Genomic DNA, 22,176 nt, shown 5'->3' with positions numbered 1-22,176 from the left:
TTGCTATGTACAGTTAATTTTTCCATCACTTCAATTTTTTTATGTTACTTTTTTCTTCAATAGGAAATGATTATACAAGAATAAAAAACTATTGTCACTCAACGAATCGATTTAAAATAATATATATTAAGTAACTGTTTCAAATTCAAAAGCAGTATTAATAGTTATTCACATTATTTTAAAATCGCTTGTTCAACGAAAAATATATTACATTTCTGAGATTGCAGTAAGCATTGCGCACAAACTTTCGTTATTTCAGAGAAACATGGCAGTTACAGTATGTATATTAAACATATTTTATCATTTCAGCTATTTTTTGATTCTTTATTCTTCAATAGAACATAATTATACAACAAAAAAATAAATAAAAACTAGTATTCAATTAAAATAATGAACAGTAAATAACTTTAAAACTCTTCAGTAATATTAATAATTAAAGTCACATCATACAAAAAAAAAAAAAAAATTAAAAAAACTATATATGCACTATCTTTTATGATATGTTCGCGATATAGTATGCGTAATGTAAAAGAAAAGCAATGACATTGAAACAGGAAACATTTCTTTTAAAATCTCTACTTGACCCCTTAAGACTTGCCTCACTTCCCCCACGCGTCTGTCGTACGCCGACTAATGAGGGAGAAATGAGCCTTCTCTTTGCCACCTAGTTTTCAGCCTAAGAGGGCTTAAGCTATCACAATATAAACACAATTTTAAAAAAAATACAGAAGCAGAATCATAAGCTTTAAGCAAAGTCATGAATAAGAGTATCAAACACACAGTTTAAGCCAAACAAATAAAAAAATTATTTTTTAAGACTGTCATTAGCGAATTCACTTAATAACAAAACCCTTGACTTATATATATTTACGTATATACATAACAGCAGTCAGTCTTTAATGTCAGCTCATACAATTTTCAAGAGAAAAAAATTCAATTCTGTTCATTAGATGGCGTCTCCATTTTAGAGATTTATTTGATACAATTATAAAACAGTTCATTTGAGGAATGAATGAAGTGGAATGAAGTACAACAGGCAGAGGTTAGACTTTAATCTGAAATCACATTCTAAAAACCTTTTTGTATGAAAACTAATTATTAAAAGGAAAATCTTCCATTGGGTGCAGCATTGGGACCACTAAAGCTTACTCATAAGTTTCGGTTTAACATCCTTATCTTCTTCCTCCTGAAAACAAAAATATTCAATTCAACAAAAAATATTCAAACATTTCGACAACAGTTTGTTTCAATCAATTTATGAGCGAGTCTTTGAATGGGCAACATACAGGTCTATTCCTTTAACGGAAAATAATTTTAAAATTACATAATTCACATTATTTTTTAACAAACTTTATTGAAAATCTAAAAGAAACTAATATTCAGATTCCTAAATGTGGAAAATAACGTCTTTTGAAAATTTTATTTAAAAATAAAAGTATAATAGACCAGTTTCAAAGTAACTAAATACAAAAATATTTATTAGACAGCTAGAAATGATTTTAAAAATTGTGATTTGAGAACATGAACCATTTAATCAAAATTAAATTTCTGTTACGTGATTTGTTGGTGTCATATTTTACTTAGGGTAGAATTCTGTAACAGTAAAAGAGACTATAAATAGCAAAATTCTGGCAATGACTGGGTGGTGGCAGGAGGGAGAAAAAAACATCATAGAAGGGCACCAACTCTAGGTATATTACTCACAAGGGAAACTAGGGAAGTGTGACTCGCCAATTTTGAAATAAACTAGTGGGACGTATGCCTTATGAGGAATAATTTTAGGGGGCATAAAATTCAAAATAATTTTTTTTTCATAAAATTCAAAATTTAAATATTTTGCAACTAATTCCTTTTCCATCTGATTAAAGATAAATAGTAAAGTAAATCTCTAAAATAACAAAAAAAGACATTATATGATTTATAATAGATAACGTAAGTACTTCCAATCCATTCTCCAATCTTGATGCATAGGTTAGAGCAGCGCCGCTTTATAGAATAGCACAGATCAAAAACGTGTAGTCTCTTTTCATATGGTGGCGCTACTCTAACCTATGCTTTAAGATAGGAGGATGCCAATTTTAAAGCTAAATATTTCAAAACTTAGCTAGGATATCAGATATAAATATAATTGTATGAATAATATAATAAAAATGGAAATGTTTCGACAAAATATTGAACAATTCACAGGACATAGGAATCAATGGATTTTCCACCATAAAGTGACAAATCACCTCAAATTTTGTGCATACAGAACAGTTGATCTTTTATGAAAAAAATCGAATTGAAATATTAAACATTTTTGAAGTTCAAATTTCCCGCTGAAAAGATTTGAAAATATTTTTAAAAATGCAATTTAATTTTATGCAATCACATAAATTATTTCAGATTTTTTTTAAAAGATCTAACAGTATGAAAAAAATTAATTTTTTATAAATCACATTTTTGGATGTTAACATAAGCTATACTCCCAAAAAATTCCATCAGTTTGGGAAAATGTGTATTTTATTTCTACTTATATTTCGACTCTGATATAAATGAAATTTATTATTGTTCACTTGTTTTTATATTGGAAAATTTTTTGAAAAAAAAAATTTAAGAAATATTTGGCCCCTTGGTGAAAGGAGTTGGTTTCAAACAGGTACAGTTACTAAGTAGAAATACCCCTTTATTTGCATAAAAAAAATAAGACTAAGGTAAGGTAATTACAAATGAAATTCAGTTAACTGAACCAAAGCGAGACTAAACCTTCAAAAATATAAGTCACAAAATGCTCTTTTAATAACGTTACGGAAAAATCAGGTTTATCTTTTTTATAATCGATCAATTTTAATAAAAAAAAATTGTATTTATGTATAAACTATAATACAAGTTCCGGCTATTAATTTAATTAATTCCAGGACTCATGGAATAAGTCAGAAGAAAAAAAGTTAAACACATAGCCATTTAATATGATTCGAAGTAATCCCCATAAGTCGTAATGCATGTCTGTGCTCAGATGTACAAATTTGGGAAAGAAGTTTTAAAGTCCTCTTTTGGAATGCTTTTTAATAGTGACGCTACAGTTTTCTTGATGGCTTTGACATCCTAAAATCTTGCTCCCTTCAGCGAATTTTTCAGCTTAGGAAACAGGAAAAAGTCTGCGAGTGGATGCCGTATCTCAACGACACCATGCTGGGCAAAGAATCGATCCACAGGCAACGCAGTGTGTGGGCGGGCATTGTCATGTAGCAGCAGCCAGCTCTCATTTTGTTGAAAATGAGGCATCAATCTACGAATTCGTTTTTGAAGTTGGTCAAGAACTTCTGTGTAGAACCGTACATTGATAGTCATGTTAGGAGGGAGAAATTCATGATGAATGAGTCCATCGCAATAGAAGAAAGCGATTAACATGACCTTGATTTTGGACTTTCAAATCGAAATTTTTATCTGCTTTGGTGAACTTGGAGACTGCTATTCGGAGCTTTGACGCTTGGTTTCAGGGTCATATTGATTAAACCAAGACTTGTCTCTCCTGACTATCCTATCCAGGAACGCAGGGTCAGCATCAGCGGTGTCGATAAGTACACTACATGCGCCCAGTCTCAATTGCTTTTGGTCGTCCCTTAAATGGTGAGGAGCGAATCTGGAACAAATATTGTGTTTGACTAGGTCTTGCGTCAAAATTCGCCGAACCATCTCTTTGTCCATGTTCAATTCATTAGCGAGTACTAAAATAGTCAATTGACAATCACATTTCACCATATCGAAAATTTTTTCAATTGCTTCCGGTGTGCGTACGGACTGCCGCCGACCTGCACCAGGATCATCTTCCACGCTTTGCGCCCGTCCCAAAAGCATTTAAACCCGCTAAGACGAGTCTTGAGCGGGATAATGGTTCCTCGCCGTAAACTTGTTTTAACATTTCGTAGGTTTCCGCAGTTGTCTTGCCCAATTTGAAGCAAAATTTAATAACTATGCTTTAATGAGCCTTTCCATGAGAACTACTTACTCCAGAATGGCGCCAATTGCACTGCTCATGCACAAGAAAACGCTCTTCAATATGCAATCACTAGCGCCATCTTCCGACCCTTCCTTCTCCTATAGTTCTGGAAATTAATAGCCAGACCTTGTAGATAAATTATTAATATACTATAAACTTAACCAATATAAAATATTGATATCATTAACATATTCTTTTTCTTACCTCAGTGTCTCTGCCTTTATTCTTCAAATATTTCAGTCTACATTGAGTAGACATGGTTACCTAAAAAAGGGGACAACAATTAAGAAAAATAATATGTTTATAATTAACAAAATATGATATTAACTTAAAATCTATTTCATAGTTTAAATATATGAGAACGGTATCATTCTAGCATTTTTTTTATAAAACTATCAAAATTACAAGGGTCACGTTATAATGAATATGATTCAAAAATATATTCTCAAAACATCTTCATAAGATATTAGAAAGTAACAACACCAAGTACAATAATTAAACTGTCACTTCCCTGTCTTATTCAAACTTTTTTAATAAATTACGAAATAACATTTTGAAATCTTCACCATCGGAAGAGGCTATATAAATTTTAAAAAATGGGGGGGGGGGGTAGAATTATTTTTAATTGAAATAAAGATGGTGCGCACAGCAGAAAAAAGTGTACGTGCAGCTTATGGGTTGAATATAGAATAAATAAGCAGACGCGTAATAGCAATTATGTTCATAAGATCTAGAATTAGTAGTAGTTTTTTGTGAGTGCTGTTGTGTGTTATGTTGGGCATAGTCGCTTTTGTTAATGTTTAATTGGTTCATAAATGAAGGATAAAAATAGATATCAGTCTGAATATTATTAAATTAAGATAATCAAGACAATGATAGCAATATCAAAACAGACATTCAATCGTTGATCTCCACCTCTGAGAAAAGGTAAGAAGATTATTTATTTCCTGGCTTGTGAATACAAACATTTTTCTGGAATTTTGAGCTAGACATGTGTTAGAGGATATTAGTAGGCCACACTTTGCATGCTTTCATTATTGTGTTGAGAGTTATAGGAGAAAAAAGTACATTAGTTTCACTTTAATTTTAAATAGATTAAAAAAACTTAATGCTGTTAAACTGTTTGGAGCTGGAAACTATATTGCACAGTTTTAAAAGAAAGAGTTATGGAAATTTTAAAAAATATTTTTGACAGACAAAAAATATTAAGAGAGGCAAAAATATCGTAGTACATTCCTATACAACAGAGAGGGGGAAGGGTCAAAACATGGATTTGGTCTTCTCCCCAGATGGCGTATTCAAGCGTTGCGATCACGAATTCTGAAATTTTTATTATGGCGTACAGTTTCTAATGTTTACACTGTAAATAAGCTATGTTGATATTGCAGACTTGTTTTCATTACTAGAACTTTTTTTTCAACTTAAGGGGTAGGGCGCTTGGCCCATGTCCAAGAGTTCGAACCCCACCGGCCGAAAACTCCCTGAGTAGTAAACGGTGACTGATGCAAGTTAAATCTGTCAAGTCGCAAAGTCTTCCATGTTCCTATAACAAATCAATACCTCTGGGGGTACTGATCCAGGAGTTACCTTGCCTTCTGGATTGGTTTAAAATTACAAGGCTACAGAGTTGAACATTAGTAGTCGTAAAGCGAAAATTGGGTCGGCTGTTCAACTACGGATATATAAAACCTAAGGAGTGGATCTTACTACGCTGCAATCCTTAGCCCCATTATTAAATTAACAACCATTTTTAAAAGGAAAAAAAAAATTCTTTTATAGTTTAAAATAATGTTTCATTTATTAAAAATTTTCTTGCTTTTGCTTGTTAGTTTCTATTAATAGAGATTGAATATTTTATTGTTTGTATATAATTTAATAATTTCATTAAAAAAAAATTTCTTTCATCTCATCTAATATTTTAAAAATAAAAAATAAGAGAAAAAACAATCTGAAATGTTACATAAATTTTTTTATAAATGAAACGAAGAGAATTAAAAATAGTAAAAAATTACTTTTCATTTTGAAATTATTATTATCTAAAACCACACAATTAAATCGTAAATAATTTCTTTTTTTTCTTCTTCGTACACGATTTCTTGTAGATAATTTTAATCATAGATAATTTCTTGTGAAAGCCCAAATTGATATAATTATGGCTTTTTTTATTATGGAATTATTCTATTTAACATTTAACACATCACACTGTAAGTAGATGAAGAAATTAGCAAACCTTCATATGAAAGGTTTAAAATCATTTGAAACAATTCAATGTGGATTGCAGTTTGAGAATAAGGCTGAAGGAGTTTTTGGTGCATTAAAAAATGGGAGACCTTTATTATGAGAAAAAAACACTTTTTCAATCGAAAAACACAGACAAAATTAACGGACTTTATCAGTAACAATCAAAATTAAGAACACATGTAATAATGTATGCTTAAAATTACTTTTATAATAAATGCAGCAATAACTTCAATATATAAAAATTTAGCTTTTTATTCAGTGGAAAATATAAGTAGCATGATAGTGTAACAATGGTTCATGTTTTGTTCTATTCTTGCTTTCTTTGCAGATTACTTTTATGGTTAAGATTTATAAAATAAATAATAGATAATAATTTACAAGATAAAGGTGTATCAATTGCAATTTCAATTATTTCTAGTGTTTACGAATTTAATAACTGTTTTGTGTCCTGCTGTTTTGTCTGCTGTAGCATATAAAAATACCAGCGGGTATTTGCTAACTAAAAAAAAAACAAAACTCAGTGAAGAGACAGCCCACAGAAGGCCAAGGCCTACTGTGCCAATATTAGTTTTCTGGACCTTGGGGTCAGGGGTGCAGGAGCAGATGTTCCGGTTATGTGGTCAACTGATGCAAAACCCCAGTGCTTAGTTCCCAAGTCCCTTTGGTACTCCTTCATAGCCCCACTGAAGCTGAAGGGATGAAAGGCTGAGTCAACCTTGCCCAGCCCGAGGATCGAACCCCGGAGCACTACCACTCAGCTACTTGCCTCATTTGCTAACTAATATTTTGTTTTTAAATCAGAATTATTCTATTATATTTGAAAACCTTTTTGGGGCTGGCATAACCTGTTTGGCAGGGTGCTGGACTCATGTTCGCGAGAACGGGAGTTCGGAACCAGCTGGTCGAAGACTCCCCGAGTAATAAATGGTGACTGGAGTACGTTAAATTTGTCAGCCTTAAAGTCCTCTATGTTCTCATAACAAATTACACCTCTAGGGGTACCGAATTGGAGATTGATCGTCCTCTAAATTAGGTCAAAATTCCGAGCTTCGGATGAGGATGTATGAATGGGTCCTCCCTATCAAAGGGTGTGACGTACGGGTGTATCAGAATATCTTTCTCAGCCATAGATGGCACCGCTGAAAAACAAAAACAATCACATTCCTTGTTTTAATGGCCTACAGCAACAACAACAAATTTTTTTTTTGAAGTATGTAATTTTAATGAAATTTTTTAAATTGTTGCTCTAAATTTTACCTTTTAAATAGAAAGAGACCGAACACATTGAAACTTTAACAGAATATTTCCTTTGTTTCCTGCTTTTTTTAGGGCCTATTTATTCCCTATATTAATATTTTAATTTCAAGTTTGGTAAGTTGTATTATTAAAAAGAGCCACACCACAACAACAAGCAACATAATTGCATATGAATTAGGAGCTGCACAAGGGGTCTAATTGTTTTAATCAGATCACTTCCCTATACAAATCACTGGAAATCATTTAGGAGCTCTAATCCCTTTAAACAACCAAATGACGGCAGACTCATGGTCTGCAGCACTAGGCTGTTGATATTATAGACATGGCAATTTGATGTTTGTCGGTTCCTACAAACAGCATGGAAGCAAAAAGATCGTGTTCTAAGTATAAAAATGTATTAAGCGAAGAAAGACTAAGCATAAACGAGAATAATCTGACAATGTACAATACTTTGTACCAAATTCTGTTCATTTAAATAAAAATATTAATATTGCTTGAAATTAAAAGAAATACTTTTGTTGTATATTTTCAACCTTAATTATTTACGCAATTTCTGTCCTTTGCATAATTTATAAATTGAATTTTTTTATGTTTAGAATCTGCATAATTTTTAAAATTTATCGCGACAAACTTGCAGCCCCAGCGATCAATAATCTTGCACATGCACATTCTAAATTAAACAGTTTTCTTACTATTTTTCAAGTAACAAATACTAAATGGTAATTGAAGAAAAGAATAACCTAAAAATCCAGACCAGTAAAGAAAACGATCTCCGTTGAACACAAAATTCCGTCGGAAAAACAAACAAAACATTATGTTTTATTGCGTCCCATTTGGATCACACACTCTATTTTAATAACGAGGGAGGGGTAGATGAAGAAGGGCGAGGAGAAAATACATCATAACCATTCATTAAAGATATGTACGTAAAGTGTGATGAAACTTGAGTAAATCTCATTGGCTCTGATTCAATCCACGTCAGACGTAGAGGGCGTCGATAATCTTGCGCATGCGCAGCAAGTGACACGCTTTAGCATGTACAAAAATCAGCTTATCAGGTTTCAATCACTCTTTTTCCAGGTTCGCCTTAGGATTTTTCCAGGTTAAGGAAAATTAGAGATTTTCCCTTATTTATTTTGCTTATTTTAAATCCCCTGACAATTCCAGGTTTTCCTTGACCCATGGGAACCCTGATGAAAACAGTAGGTCTTTTCAGGAACTTCAGCTATAGAAGCAAAAAAATGGCTATATCTTAAAAGAATTATTAAATTTTTTTCTAGAAAAAATTCCCTGTACATATTTAACACAATATATTAAAAAAAAAAAAAAAAAAAAACACTTACCGTGCTTTTGCGTGAGCTATATTGGGCTAATTATATTTATTAGTTTTAATTGCTCAAAAAACAAATGAACATACTTAAATAATGCTATAGTAAATGAAATAGTTTAGTATAGCTAAAATATAATCCCTAAATATCCCATAGATTATACTATGGTTGGTTTAATTTTTTAAAAGACAAAAATAAGAAACAAAATTTCCTAAATTTTCCCATTTGTAAAGAAAAAATCAAAATCCCATGCATTTTCCCTGTTATTTTAGACGATTTTTAAATTCCCTGAACAGCAGCAGCCCTGTTTGATAAAAAAAAACATGCGTCAGCAAAGCCATGGAACTATTTGCACCATGTGCTATTCCATGCATAGTCTTAACTCAATGTACTTAAAACACACATAATTGAGGGGGAAAAAAACAATGTATCTAATTAAAATCTTGCATGGATTTTGGGTCTGTAACTAGACAATAAAGTTATCTAAGTTTTACCTCTCCTGTAAAGAAAGAGTCTATAATCGTAAATGCTAATTTATACACTTCTGGGTCCTCATGGTGTAGTAAATTTTCAATTATGTCCAAGCCACCACATTGTTTTATAACGCAGCAGACACTTTCTGTTGTACCTACAGTAGTACCTTCTGTAGTAGCCTGTCAATAAAGAAAAGTGTTTAGAAATATTTTCAATTTTCAAAGTATTAATTTAAAATAGTTACAAAAAGGAGCTTTCAAATTTCGTACACTTTACACCTCAAGCAAATTGCAGGCATTACACAAAAAATGTGAATACATTGTAAAAATTGGCAAGTATAGGTAATAAAATTTCTACAAAGCGGACAACTAGAAATAATTTTTGTTATTCTTATTTATTAATAATCACATTTTCATGAAAATTCTTTAATTAACAAAAAAGCCTTTTACAAGTTCAAAACAGTATGTAGAATAACCTGATCAAAAAATAAAATAAAAATATATGGTGGACTATTAATATTTAAATCTATAGTTAATTTTCTAAAACTTTAGAAATCAAGTGCTGACCCCTTTTGAAAAATAAAACAAAAAACATTCAATGAATAAAAATTTCTAAAAAAGTGCTGCCATCTATATGCTTGAGGAAAAAAAATCCTCAACTTCATCGCATAGGCCTATTTAAGCAGGCTTTTATATCAGCCGAATTATTTGAACGTCTTCAAAATACTTTGAATTAAAACATAATTACAGTAATCAAAAGGAAAATTACATAATCTTGATTGCATAATTTTCCTTTTAAAATTATGTTATCTAATGTAATCTTGAAATTCCCGATAGCTGAAAGAAAATCTGTTTCATTATTACAATTTAAACTTAATATTTTGACTAACTAACTTTTGACTAATAAACTATGTTAAACTAATATCTTTAAACCTAAAATTTCTTTGATCGTAAAATCCGATGAAATATCAAGATTTTAAAAAATAAGCAAAATTTTCAACTGAATTGGCCTTTATTAAATTTAGTTCCTTAGGATATATATCTTTAATTAAATCAAAATCATTACAATCAAAAATAATTAAATCACCAATAAATCTAACCAAACTAATAAATTGTGTTGTAAAAATGCCAGAAAATATTAGCAAATGCACTTGAATAACAATATCCCATTGAGATACCTTGAATTTGTCTAAAAACAAATACCATAAAAAAGATAATTTTCAAAAATGTTCATATTACATAGATTTATCCAATTTTCCTTATTAATGTCCTCATTAGTCAAATAATTATCTAAATTTTCAAAACAAATATTTCTTAAATTATTGTGTGGTATACTCTTAAAAGATTTTCCAAATCACATGTAAGAATAGTATTAATATTATTGTAATTTATATATTTAATAACGTCATGGTTGTTATTTTTAAACCTTTTTCTTGGGAAAAGCTAATATTTGATTATAAATTTCTTTTTTAGAAGCAGTAATTTTGACAAAAGTATTATTGTCATAATATTCATTGCTCATTAAATGTCTAAAAACTTTTTTGCAAATAGAGCAAAAATTAGATGCTTTGTCAACAACAAATAATAACATTACAGGGCTGCCACTGGATGAAAATAGTAGCTTCAGTTGCATCCTATATGAAAAAAAGTCTCCTAAATAGTCTCCAAGATATATAAAATAGTTGCCAACATCATATCCTTCTCTAACATAATTTTAATTATTTGTACTGGAATAGTATAAAATTCAAATAATATGCAGTTGGATGCTCATATTTAATAAAAAATTTACATTTACTTGCGGATTTGCCAACAACATATAGATAGAGGAACTGCTGTAGAAAACTTCCAAATTTTTTAAAACATTTTAAAAATATCTATTTTTAGTTTTATTCTTCATGAGGCATAAAGCTTCATATAAGAAATAATAGTTGTAATTAAAAAAAAAAAGCTAGGGACTAAAAATTTTAGGCATTATAAAAAGAATGAAGTAGAAATGACATTTACTTTCCTACAAAATTTTTTTTAAACTTACTATAAAATAAAAATTTAGCATACAATAAACAAAATCTGCATTTTAAAACTACTTAAATAATTGTAAACAATAATATGAAAGGAAAATTAATATATAGGTACAAATAAATAAAAATTAAGTATTTTATGATTGAAAATGAAGTGGGCAAAAAGCACTTGGCTGCATAAAACATGAAATTTATTATTTTTTTAAACTTTTTCTTGGGGCTTGTAGTATAGAAATTAATTAAATTTGTTTTCCGCTTATGAACAAGTTTATTAATTTTAACTGATTCATCAATTTCATGTTCTCTCTCTGTTACTCACAATTTTTCAGTAGCTTCCAATAGTCCTTGAGTAATTCTTATTTGAACACTATCATTTTATTTTAATGGCATTTTTTGAACGCTCATTTCCTTCTTTAAGTAAAGAGTCTAATCTACTGACGACTGCATCTCTTGATGTTTCTCTATTAAAACCTGAGCCTTTTTTTCAAGACTGTTAATCTCTTCTTTTTTTCTTTCTACTTCTTCCCTCAATATTTCTAATATTTTCTTTTCCTTTTCTGTGGAGCCTCTTTCAGCTCTCTTTACTTAGCCTTTTTCTGTTCTTCTAAATAGGCAAAATACGAATTACAGCCACTATAAGTTTAAGATTTAAAGTATTTTCATAATTGGTACTTCTGACACATTTTTAAATTTCTGTATACCATCTTTTATATTAAGTCTAGCATTAAACATTTTCACAGACAGCTATGCTTTCTCTTGAGAAAGTACCCTGGAAGCTATTGAGAAACAACTCTCTACATAACTATTGTCGTGAGATAAAGCCAGACTAACTTCAACAAAAAGTCCGAGAATAGGACATTTAACTTTTCCTGTTGAATCTTTTTCATAGATAATCTCTCTCCAAAAATGATCTATTCGTAATTTATTTATTCCATGATTGGCTACTACCAGTTGAAACTGCAAAATTAGCCATTCAGCTCTGGTTTGTAGATCGCTAATACCAGGAAAGGTAAGACACTTAGCAATTTCTCAAGCATAATTCAAGCTTTTTGGATTGATTATTTCATCTGTTTGAAAACACTTTAATTAAATGAAATTGTGGCGCCAGGCATGGTGCGTAGTCGCCAAAGGAATCAGCTGGATGACGTACACAGGATCGGCAACCTTGTATCTTTCCCCAGTATTTAAGAATCTTTGAACATTACTCTGTGCACACTCACACTAAATTTTACTTTTTTGTTTTTATCTTGTTATGTTTCAGTTGGTAATAAATCATTTAAATCAGTGTTTTCACTACAGCGCGAGAACGCGAGTATCTCGCATATTTTTTTCTCTTCTCGCTATAAAAAATGATTAACGCGAGAAGATCGCACACTCTATTAATCAATTTCAAAATGTGCAAATTTTGGAAAAAATTTCGTATTTTGCTATTTTGAATAAAATCCGTTTCACTTTTCTTCCTTGATCTTTCATTATTTTGAACATCGTTCCTTGTTATCTAGCTTCCCTATTGACCAGTATTGTTCAGAACTGGTGCAAACAGCAGAACAACACCCCCCCGAACCACGGAACCCCTTTCAGAACACATTTCTCTGCAACCACGTGTTCACCGTAGGTAAGGTTTCTTCATGTAAGACGTTTACATTTCTTGTGCATGAATGTAAGATGGACAAATACCTTGTTAAGGTGACATCTTCTACTCCGTAACGGACAAATAAAAATGAAGCAAATGTCGGTAGAAACGGTCAAAACGAAACAAATACGGAAATATAATAGCTGATGAAAAAGTATATATAGAACATTTTACATATGATGATGCAGCAAAAATATTCAATTAGAAGATGTTAAAAATGTATTATAATTAAAGAAAATTTTTTTTTCTAAGTCCATTCGTGTTTTTTTCAATTTTAAGAAATCTTACTTAACTTTTTAAAATCTCACCCTGTTTTTGAAGAAGGGTGAGAAATTCTCACCCATTTTTTATCTGTAATGAAAACACTGAAATGTTGTTTGATTTTTGTCATAGTTGTCTTCAACTGAATATGAGAGGGTTCCTCCCCCTCAAAATAAAAATTTTCCGAAATACAAATAAGTTTTCTCAATTAAATAATTGAAAGCAGCACGATAGTGTCTGCATATAAATTAATTTTTGAATATAATTCTGATGAGACAAAAAAACTTTCAAAAATTTCTGCAGAAAGAAAAATAAAAGTTTTGTTTACTTCCTAAAGGAAAAATCTTTCTGCAAAAACTCTAACGTTCTGTGACCATGTCGCCGGCTCAGGATTATTAATATTATCTAGAGCTTATGTTCTACCACGCTCGCAACCCCATTCAAAATAAATGAATTGAAAAACGGGTGTACGAAATTGTAATTAACTGCTGGACCCCTATTCTTTCACACTAGGCATAAAAACAGGGAGTTTCATTTTTATCTGCTACAGAACAGGTGAATTTGAAACACGAATTTTCTTTCTAATTTGCAGCTGCTTAGTTCAGACATTTAAAAAAAATTATTATAATTTAATTAATTCATCTATCAAGTGTTTATTTTTCAAAACTGACACATTTCCAAATTTTAAGCTTATCAAAAAAATTACGTACACAATTCGACAAAAGGGGGAAACCCATGAAGCTACTCTTCATTTTAGTCGCTAATTGGCTTAAAAAGACCCCGATTATACAAAAATCATCGCAAATTAGTTGCTTTTACTCATATTTCTACTAAAATAGTTACCCTTTTAGTCGCCAACGGCAGCTCTAACATTATATTTCAATTTCTTAATAGATTTAATAATATCAGTATTCAAATAAAACTTGATATTTTATATTATTGTTCAAAAAATTTAATTTAAAATTATATAAAACACAAAATTTCACTAAATCACTCTATAGGCCAAATAAATTTTCTTGAGCATCTTTAGATAAAACAATCGAAATTCTTATTGATTGAAGCAAGCATAAAATTTAAGTGATATTTTTTCTTGGCCTAAGTCTAGTCCCACGAGAAATCTTAATTTCTGATTATGTTAAGGTCACCTGTGACAATAAGCTTAAAATCATTATTAACAAAATCTTTAAAATGCTCTAGCTCACATAAACAAATATCCTCTAAGCCATTTAAATTTTTACTACATAAATTATAATTACAAATTCTCTTCTTTAAAGTCTTACAATATCTAAAACAAACAGAATCCCAGATTTTCTCTCTAATTGGGAAACAATAAGTTTATTATTAGTCATAGGTAGTAAACCTCTTTCAAAATCTTTATCAAGAAAATTAAGAACAAAAAATTCTTCTTTAATTTTTGAAACATTCACAAAAATCAAAATTGTTAAAGGCAAGTTAAAATTTAATAAGATCTAATACAATATATTTAAAGTCAGGGGAAGAAAATTTCATAAGTTTTAATATCTCTTTAATTATCCATTTCAACATGGAATTTTTATTACTCAAAATAAACCCCTAATGTTTTTAATGTTAAATTTATTGACATCCAATAAACACAAAGATCTGAAACGAATCAAAATAAATTAATTTTTATCTTTTCTTTTACCCCTGCATCTTCTCAATTTACATGATCATTAAAAGTGTTCAATTTTTTACAAATGCACGCATTATTTAAATCTAGGTTACCTGCACCATTTAATTTACAGCCCATAGGGGTTTAAAGATTTTAAATTACAAATAAAAAGGTTTTCCTAATTTGATGTTAAATTTAGATCTATATATTTATACAATTTGATAATGCAAAAACAAAATTCCTCGTCAAAACCAAGTTTTAAAAACTTTTCTCCTAACATTTTTGTGCCATCTCATTTTGATATTTCAAACCATCTCAATTTCAATAATCATTCACTGTTCGCATTTTAACATTTTTTTTTATGTAAAATAACCAATCACAATGCATAAAACTTAATTTTTCATTTTAAGCATTGCATTTGGGGAAATCTTAAATTAAAAATAGATTTTTAACACACTTTTGTTTTGTTGCAGGTACTAAAAATGAAAATAAGTAATGAATCGAAAGAAACTAAATATTTCATACATTTAGAATATTATCTATGGTTTCCAAAGCTACAGCTAGAATTTCTGGATCCTTAACAGCAAGAAGGTTACAAACAGGAGGGATGACACCAGCTTTGACCAAAAATATAATCTGTTCTATTGTACCATATGTTGTTATACTTTTAACAGCCCAGATGGCTTCCTTTTGGCATCCTTTGGCACCCTGAAAAGTAAGAAAAAAAAAACATTTGAAAGATTCTTGGAATGTAAATAAATCAACATTTATAAGGCCAACATGTAACAATAAAATAGTAATAATTTAAAGATCTTATAAGATTTGTAAAATGCATTAATGCACATCAGCAAGGTGCATAGAGGCGAAAAGGGTACATCTCCGCAATACGCCATAATAAAATGGTGTAAAGCCTTAAATCTGTTGCAAGACTACTAATATATTTGCATTAGATTGTTACTATATTTGTATTAGAAATTTTTCAATTGATAAATATTTTGCTTGAGCAGTACATTTTGCGCAATATAAAATACAATTTTCAAACCAATCAATCAAATCAAGTGTTTTGTAATTAAATATTTATTTTCTTCGCATCTAAGATATCTTGCTTAAAAATATCAAAATTATACAAAAGTAACTACCATAAAAAAAAAGACTTAAATATGGATTTAAACTATTATGAATATTAAATGTTCCGATGAATGTTTTTCCTTGAAATTTGGTTTTTTTGGGGGGAAGGGGGTCCCTTCCAACGATGACATTATTGCACTTTTCTTTTCACAAGCATCTAATTAGGAATTTTGCCTTGTACATCTACACACCTCTGCAAACTACTGATGCACATCATTGTGATGTAATGCTTACTTTGTAAATATTAGCATTATGTTTAAGGGCAATGTAAGAGTAGCATATTGAGCTGATACAAATTGTAATTAATTTTTAATGTAACTTTATGAAATGCTCAAAGAACAAAACTAAAATTTTAAAATTCTATTCCCAAGAACTAGAGAAGTTTTAGAATAAAAGACTATAAAGATATATCTAACTCCAACAAAAAGCTTGTCGGCATCAATAAAGGCACCAACTAAAGCGGGGATGAGAGTGGACAGAAAGCATAAGAGTAAAATCGAAAATTTTTCCAAAAAAAAAAAAGAAAAAAACACGTAAAAGATACGATATTCAAAAATTCACATAAAAGGGGTGATTTATTAATAAGATTATAATCAAATATTTCCCAGGAGAGACAAATTACCGGCAAATTATTTAGAAATTTTATTTCAAATACATTTTTTAGTATTGAATAAATTTCAGTTATAAAAAATACCATAGAATGTACAAATAAAATAAACATGTTTAATAAGCCTAAAACCAGTAGTTTAATATTACAATTATTTTTTAGTAAACATTTCTTTGATTGTCATTTAAAACATTCCTTTATTTTGTTTTGTAGAAGGGTGGTTTGTCTTTTGTTTTCTTGCTGATTTTTCAGCTGCATTCTCATTAAGTCTATGCTTATTTGAAGGAGAAGAATTTATACCCCTTACAGGTACTGTACTTTGTTTCTTCACTAACTTTTCATTGACATGTTCACTTCAGTTGAAAGAGAAGGAACATTTTTCTCTAAAGAAATCTTGTGCATTTTCTTTAAATGAATATTTCTTTGTAATTTAGTGGCTTTTGCAGACAACTTCTTTGCTGCTTATTTTGAAATCAATTTTTGATTTCAGGCATGTGGTTGTTTGGCGCACTTCTCTTTTCTTTTCAAAACCATGTCATTCCTGCAATTTAAGTATGCTGATTTCATATTTTTACGCAGTTTTCTATTGATTGGCTCATGCAGGAAAATGTTCAGCTCTACATTCAACCTATTGGACCCTGGTGTTATTATAGAGTTCGTAATGCTAAAATTGGACTCCACTTTGGGTCCATGAAAGCAGAGCATGTGACATTTTTGACAGAAGTGGAAATTTTGTAGAATTTTCAATTTCTATCCACCAGTAATCTATAGACTCATTTTGTTTAGGCTGACGTAGCTTGGCAACATGGTAGCATTGGGCTTCTAGGTCATATTTAATGGCATCTTTTGTTGTAATGTTTTTCAACAAGCCGGATATGCTTTTGAAACATTCGCTTTGAATTTCTCTATGGTGTCCACCTGAGATCTTGGAGCTGAAGTGCACAGCGAAAAGCTGTGCACTTCAGCTACATTTCTCCCCACAAATATAGATTTTCTAGGCAAGTGATTAACTCTGTCTTCCACATGGAAAAGTTTGAATTTTTTACAATAATCTTTGAGAGTGGCTAATTTTTCAGCTTTTATAAAGCATGCCAAAAAGTTATTAACTAACCAGAACTGTTAGTCATTTAAAATATGTATAAGTGGAGAACTACTTTGAAACAGGTTTACATATTCTTTAAAGAGTGACAACACAGACAAACGAATTTGAAATTAAATGAGTATCTAAACAACATTCAAACAATATTTTAACAATTCTGTTTTTCAATCTTGGCCTGCTTGTGTAAGAACTTTATGCGAAAGTGTTTGCCTTAAATGTCTGATGTGCTCTCTCTAGCTTCATTTCCAATATCATTTGCTTTATAGATGCTAACAAGAATGTGAATTATTCCAAGGAATATCATGTTCAACAAATATCACTACAAAAAACAAGATTTCTTACTTATTACAAGAGTCACCAAAAAGGGCAACAAATATTCAATTTAAAAAAATGAAATAATTTTAGCTATATTAATTGAAAAACTTTGTGGAAGAAGCAGGTAAGTGACATTTTCAGAAGGAAAAAAAATTGCATTCAAACTATTTTATTACCAATTCAGTAGAAGGCCAGACAAATAATTTTTTGCTTTGTTGTTCCTAATTTTAAATAAAACCAAATTGCCTTTAAAAAAAACCTTATTACCTGATTTGAAATAAAAATCATGCTAGGATACTGAAAATTTATTTCGTTAGTTCTGTTAAGATTTAAAAGACAAAAGCAGTGATACAATAACTTCCTAAAAATGTCACTTATCTGGTTCTTTCATATTTAATTGTGTCAGCATATTATGAGCATGATTCAGTAGATCTTCTCTACTCTGATTTATTGATTCTTTACAAAATTTTTATTCACCCCGTGCGAAGGTATTTAGCTAGTTAACTAATATAACACAAAACATATTATTAAAAATATGCAATATATTTCATATCTAATTATAAGGAAAAAAGAAAACTATAAAAAAGGAAAACTTATTAATCAAAAAACACTTGAAAATTACCAAACTTGAAAGCGCTAACATAAATATTAATACAAAATATTATAAAATCAACTGAATTTAAAAAAAAAAAAAAAAACAGCTTACTTTTAAAATTTATGAATAAAAGGAATGAATTTATTGCGAAAGGTAAAAAAAAAAAACTCAATACGTAGTGAAATCAGAAATATATAACTTTTAAAAAAAGAAAGCTGTAAAATAATCGCCTGCCATTAGAAATAAATAATTGCATGTTTAGATTAATAAACAATCTTCTTTTATATTCTACATCAAGCAAAACTCGCAAACGATATCGCACTTCTAAAAAAGCAAGATTTTTCAATTGCAAAATATTGTTTTGTTAATCGGTGTCAAATAGATTAATATAACAGACGATATAAAAACGTTCTGTTCGGAATAATTAATCGTAATAATAATGTATTATCCGAAATTATAAAACAATTTGCAACAATAAATCAAGTATAACAAGAATAGAGTAACTAAAGTGGATTTAAAAAAAAAAATCTAACAAGTCAATACTCTTGAGGCCGAAGTTTCCAGTTCCTTAACTCGCACATACGATTGGCAAAACTCAGAAACGATAAAAAATAATAGAAGCATTTTTAAGATGCATAGATCCCCCATAACGCGAGGGCAAATGGCGATATTAAAAAAAAAGGGGGAGTGTAATCCAGCAATTTGATCTGTGTGGAATTTTCTGTCATTAACTATACTTGGGATAAAATTTCGCTTTCCCCCGACAATTCACTGGTTTTTTTCTCTCTTTCGAATCTCATTTTCCTCAATAATAACCGGGGCTTATGAATCCGTCATTTTACTTTCAGGCAATATTATTCTGAATTTTTATTTCATATTCTTAATTTAACATTAACATATACTTCATATTCTTAATTAACTTTCCTTGGGCTGCGACGGTCCTGCCACACTTGTATCATGCATTTTCCCACTCCCTCGTAAATCAAAGAAAAAACGAATTCAGCATGCCACTCCGTGTTTGATTGACGGCAGCTTATCAGAAGTAAAACCATTCCTACAATTCAGACACACAGGAAAAAATAAAACAATTGTTCCTTCCCTGCCTCCCCCTGACCTAACGATCTTTAAGGTCTTGGAAGAAATTAGCTTTATCTTCACAAACTGGGAGAAATATACCCCTACTCCCACATTTTCTTCTACATAAAATTAAATGAAATATTCCATCGATATTTTTATTAAAACGATGATAGCAACATACTTACATTTTTCTTGCCAAAATTGCAGGTGTTTTTTCAATTATTTAAAAAGTATTTTGCATGCAAACAATTTTCCCTTCTTCCAGCGGAACACGACTATATAAATCAGGGTGGCCACTCAAATCAGATTTCAAATTTCCCTGATTTTTCCAGGTTTTCCAGATAAAAATCTTAAAATTTCCAGGTTTGCGTTTCTTTTTTCTTATAAAGTATAGGATGTGTACAAGAAAAGTGTCTATATTATAAAATATTTTATTCAAAATGTTATATTTTTAACATATCATCTTGAAAAAAATAATTTATTTTGACAATTTTCAAGATTTTTTATTTATTTTTTAATGTTTTGGCACAAAATTTTGAATCAAAAAATATATATTGTCCAACAAAGGAGCCTTTTTTTTAAAATTAAAATATGTTATAAGAGGTTAAAATGAAATAGAAAAAATTAGCATTAATGCAACAATTTGTTGACAAACATTGCTGTTAGCGATTGTAAAAAAATTTGTGATTGGTTGGTTTGCTCAGAAAAAATAATTCACAGATTTCTTTGAATAGGAGTAGAAAAGCTTTCAGAAAAAGAGTGCGATATAAAATCTATTATCATAAAATTATAACCAACTAATTTTTGGAGAATTTTATAAAGTTAAAAATACAAAAACATTTTGTCAAAATAGAGAAAAAAAATAACCACCAAAGCATCGGAACAAACTTGAGCCATAAATGGATTTAGCAAGGACAGAATTTATAAACAGAAGCTAATATCCTAATCCCTTTTTCCACCAGAATCTTACCTAAATTTTCCTAAATTCCCATAGCGGTCAAAGGTTTCCACATTTGTTAAGCAACCGTGGAAGAATTTTATATGGCATTCTAGTTTAACAGAACTATAATGGAGCAAATTTTGATGCAAGCAAAGTATCGCTAAGTTGATGATATTTCAACTGTTTGGCGATACATTTCCGTTAAAAAAAAGTGGTATAATGGATGAAATAATTTAAATTAAGAAAATTAGCAAATAATTTAAATTAGTGAAATTTAAAAAATCATTAAATGAAAAATTTCCAGCTTTTCTATAAAAATCCCTGATTTTTCCAGGTTTTTATCCAAATTTCCTTGATATTTCCAGGTTTTTTCCAGTATAAAAAAATTCCCTGATAATTCCAGGTTTTCCAGGTGGGTGGCCACCCTGATAAATACAGTTTACTGTTTATTAAGATAGTTGCAAACGTTATAACCTTTAAAAAACTACGTTTAAAATACTTAATTAGAGGAATGCACAATAGGAAGTGCTAATGTAATATTTTATAAATGCTTGTTCTTTTTCATAATTTGTTCAATATATTGCTATAATATATTCTCTTTTAAAAAATGCAATTTCCATTTAGATGGCATCTTACATTAACTTAATAAAGGCAACCGAAATATTAAAAAAATTGTAAATTTTAGATTGTTCTAAATATAATCAGAGGTTTCAAAACTCATCACTGGTTATGAAAAAGACTAACCCGCGGAGCCTCTTTCGAGGCCCAAAAAAATTCCTGAAAAAGTCTTGAAACCAATTTATAATACTTAAAACTTGATAATTAAATCTAAATACTTAAAATGTAAAACTAAATAAGCTAAGTAAAGAAAAAAAGGATTAAAATAACTCCCCAGGTAGTGCAAAATGCTCCTTCCATATCTGAGGACTTGTGCTTTGAGGATTTAACATGGTCTGTAAGTGTAACAAATCCTCTGGAATTGTCTGCCAACTCTTTGCCACAGACGGTACAATAGCATATGCCGCATTTATCCAATTTTCAAAAACGCTCGCGTAAATATATACCTTCAATTTGTTTTTACAGCCAATCCCATTTCCGCGGATTTTCAGCTTTATCTATTTCCCTAATGTTAAAAGAAGAATGAGATACGATACCCATACGAACACTGGCCATTATTATAAGAACAGATAAAAATAATGATCTCTTATTGAAGAACAAGAGCAAATCACAAATTCTGAAGCTGGAATTGAAAAGGGTGAGGGAATAAATAGAACAGATTTGCAATGGTACTGGTCAATCAAATAAATATTGAAAACGACAAAAAAAAAAAAAAAAAAAAAAAAAAATAGAACACGGCGCTTGTAGTGAGTCATCAGAAGATAAAAAAATACTGAGAATACTTTGGGGGTGTTTTACAAAGGTTAACCAGTTTTAATTCAAGGAATTAATTTCAGAGAAACTTCAGGGGGAGGAATGAGGACTGCAATATTTTCGCTCCACGAAAAATTAAATTCCCCAGAGAATATTCTAACTTGTGCAAAAAAAAAAAAAAAAAATCCCCACAGAAATTAGCAAGGGAAATGGAAAAATCCCCC

At 30.0% G+C, this 22,176-nt stretch overlaps 1 protein-coding gene across 6 annotated transcripts in view; it reads right to left on the bottom strand.

Moving 5' to 3' along the window:
* Window positions 1–946: 946 nt before the first annotated feature.
* The window catches only part of LOC107446664 (importin subunit alpha-1), a 38,539-nt gene continuing 17,309 nt past the window's right edge, over window positions 947–22,176 (bottom strand). For 3 of the 6 annotated variants that reach the window (XM_087160946.1, XM_087160947.1, XM_087160948.1), the window contains exons 9-13: window positions 15,346–15,528; window positions 9,300–9,458; window positions 4,184–4,243; window positions 3,989–4,085; window positions 947–1,186 (exon numbers count right to left, since the gene is read on the bottom strand). In XM_087160946.1, coding sequence (XP_087017072.1) covers window positions 4,035–4,085; window positions 4,184–4,243; window positions 9,300–9,458; window positions 15,346–15,528 — 453 coding nt within the window. In that variant the 3' untranslated portion in view covers window positions 947–1,186; window positions 3,989–4,034. The remainder of the gene's footprint in view (window positions 1,187–3,988; window positions 4,086–4,183; window positions 4,244–9,299; window positions 9,459–15,345; window positions 15,529–22,176) is intronic. The other 3 variants (XM_043054915.3, XM_071182183.2, XM_071182184.2) reach the window with 1 other exon arrangement.

The sequence above is a fragment of the Parasteatoda tepidariorum genome, chromosome 4, assembly GCF_982258835.1.
Source record: "Parasteatoda tepidariorum strain Cologne lab strain chromosome 4, Ptep-v5.0, whole genome shotgun sequence".
Lineage (NCBI taxonomy): Eukaryota > Metazoa > Arthropoda > Arachnida > Araneae > Theridiidae > Parasteatoda > Parasteatoda tepidariorum.
This window is presented reverse-complemented; position numbering and strand designations above follow the sequence as displayed.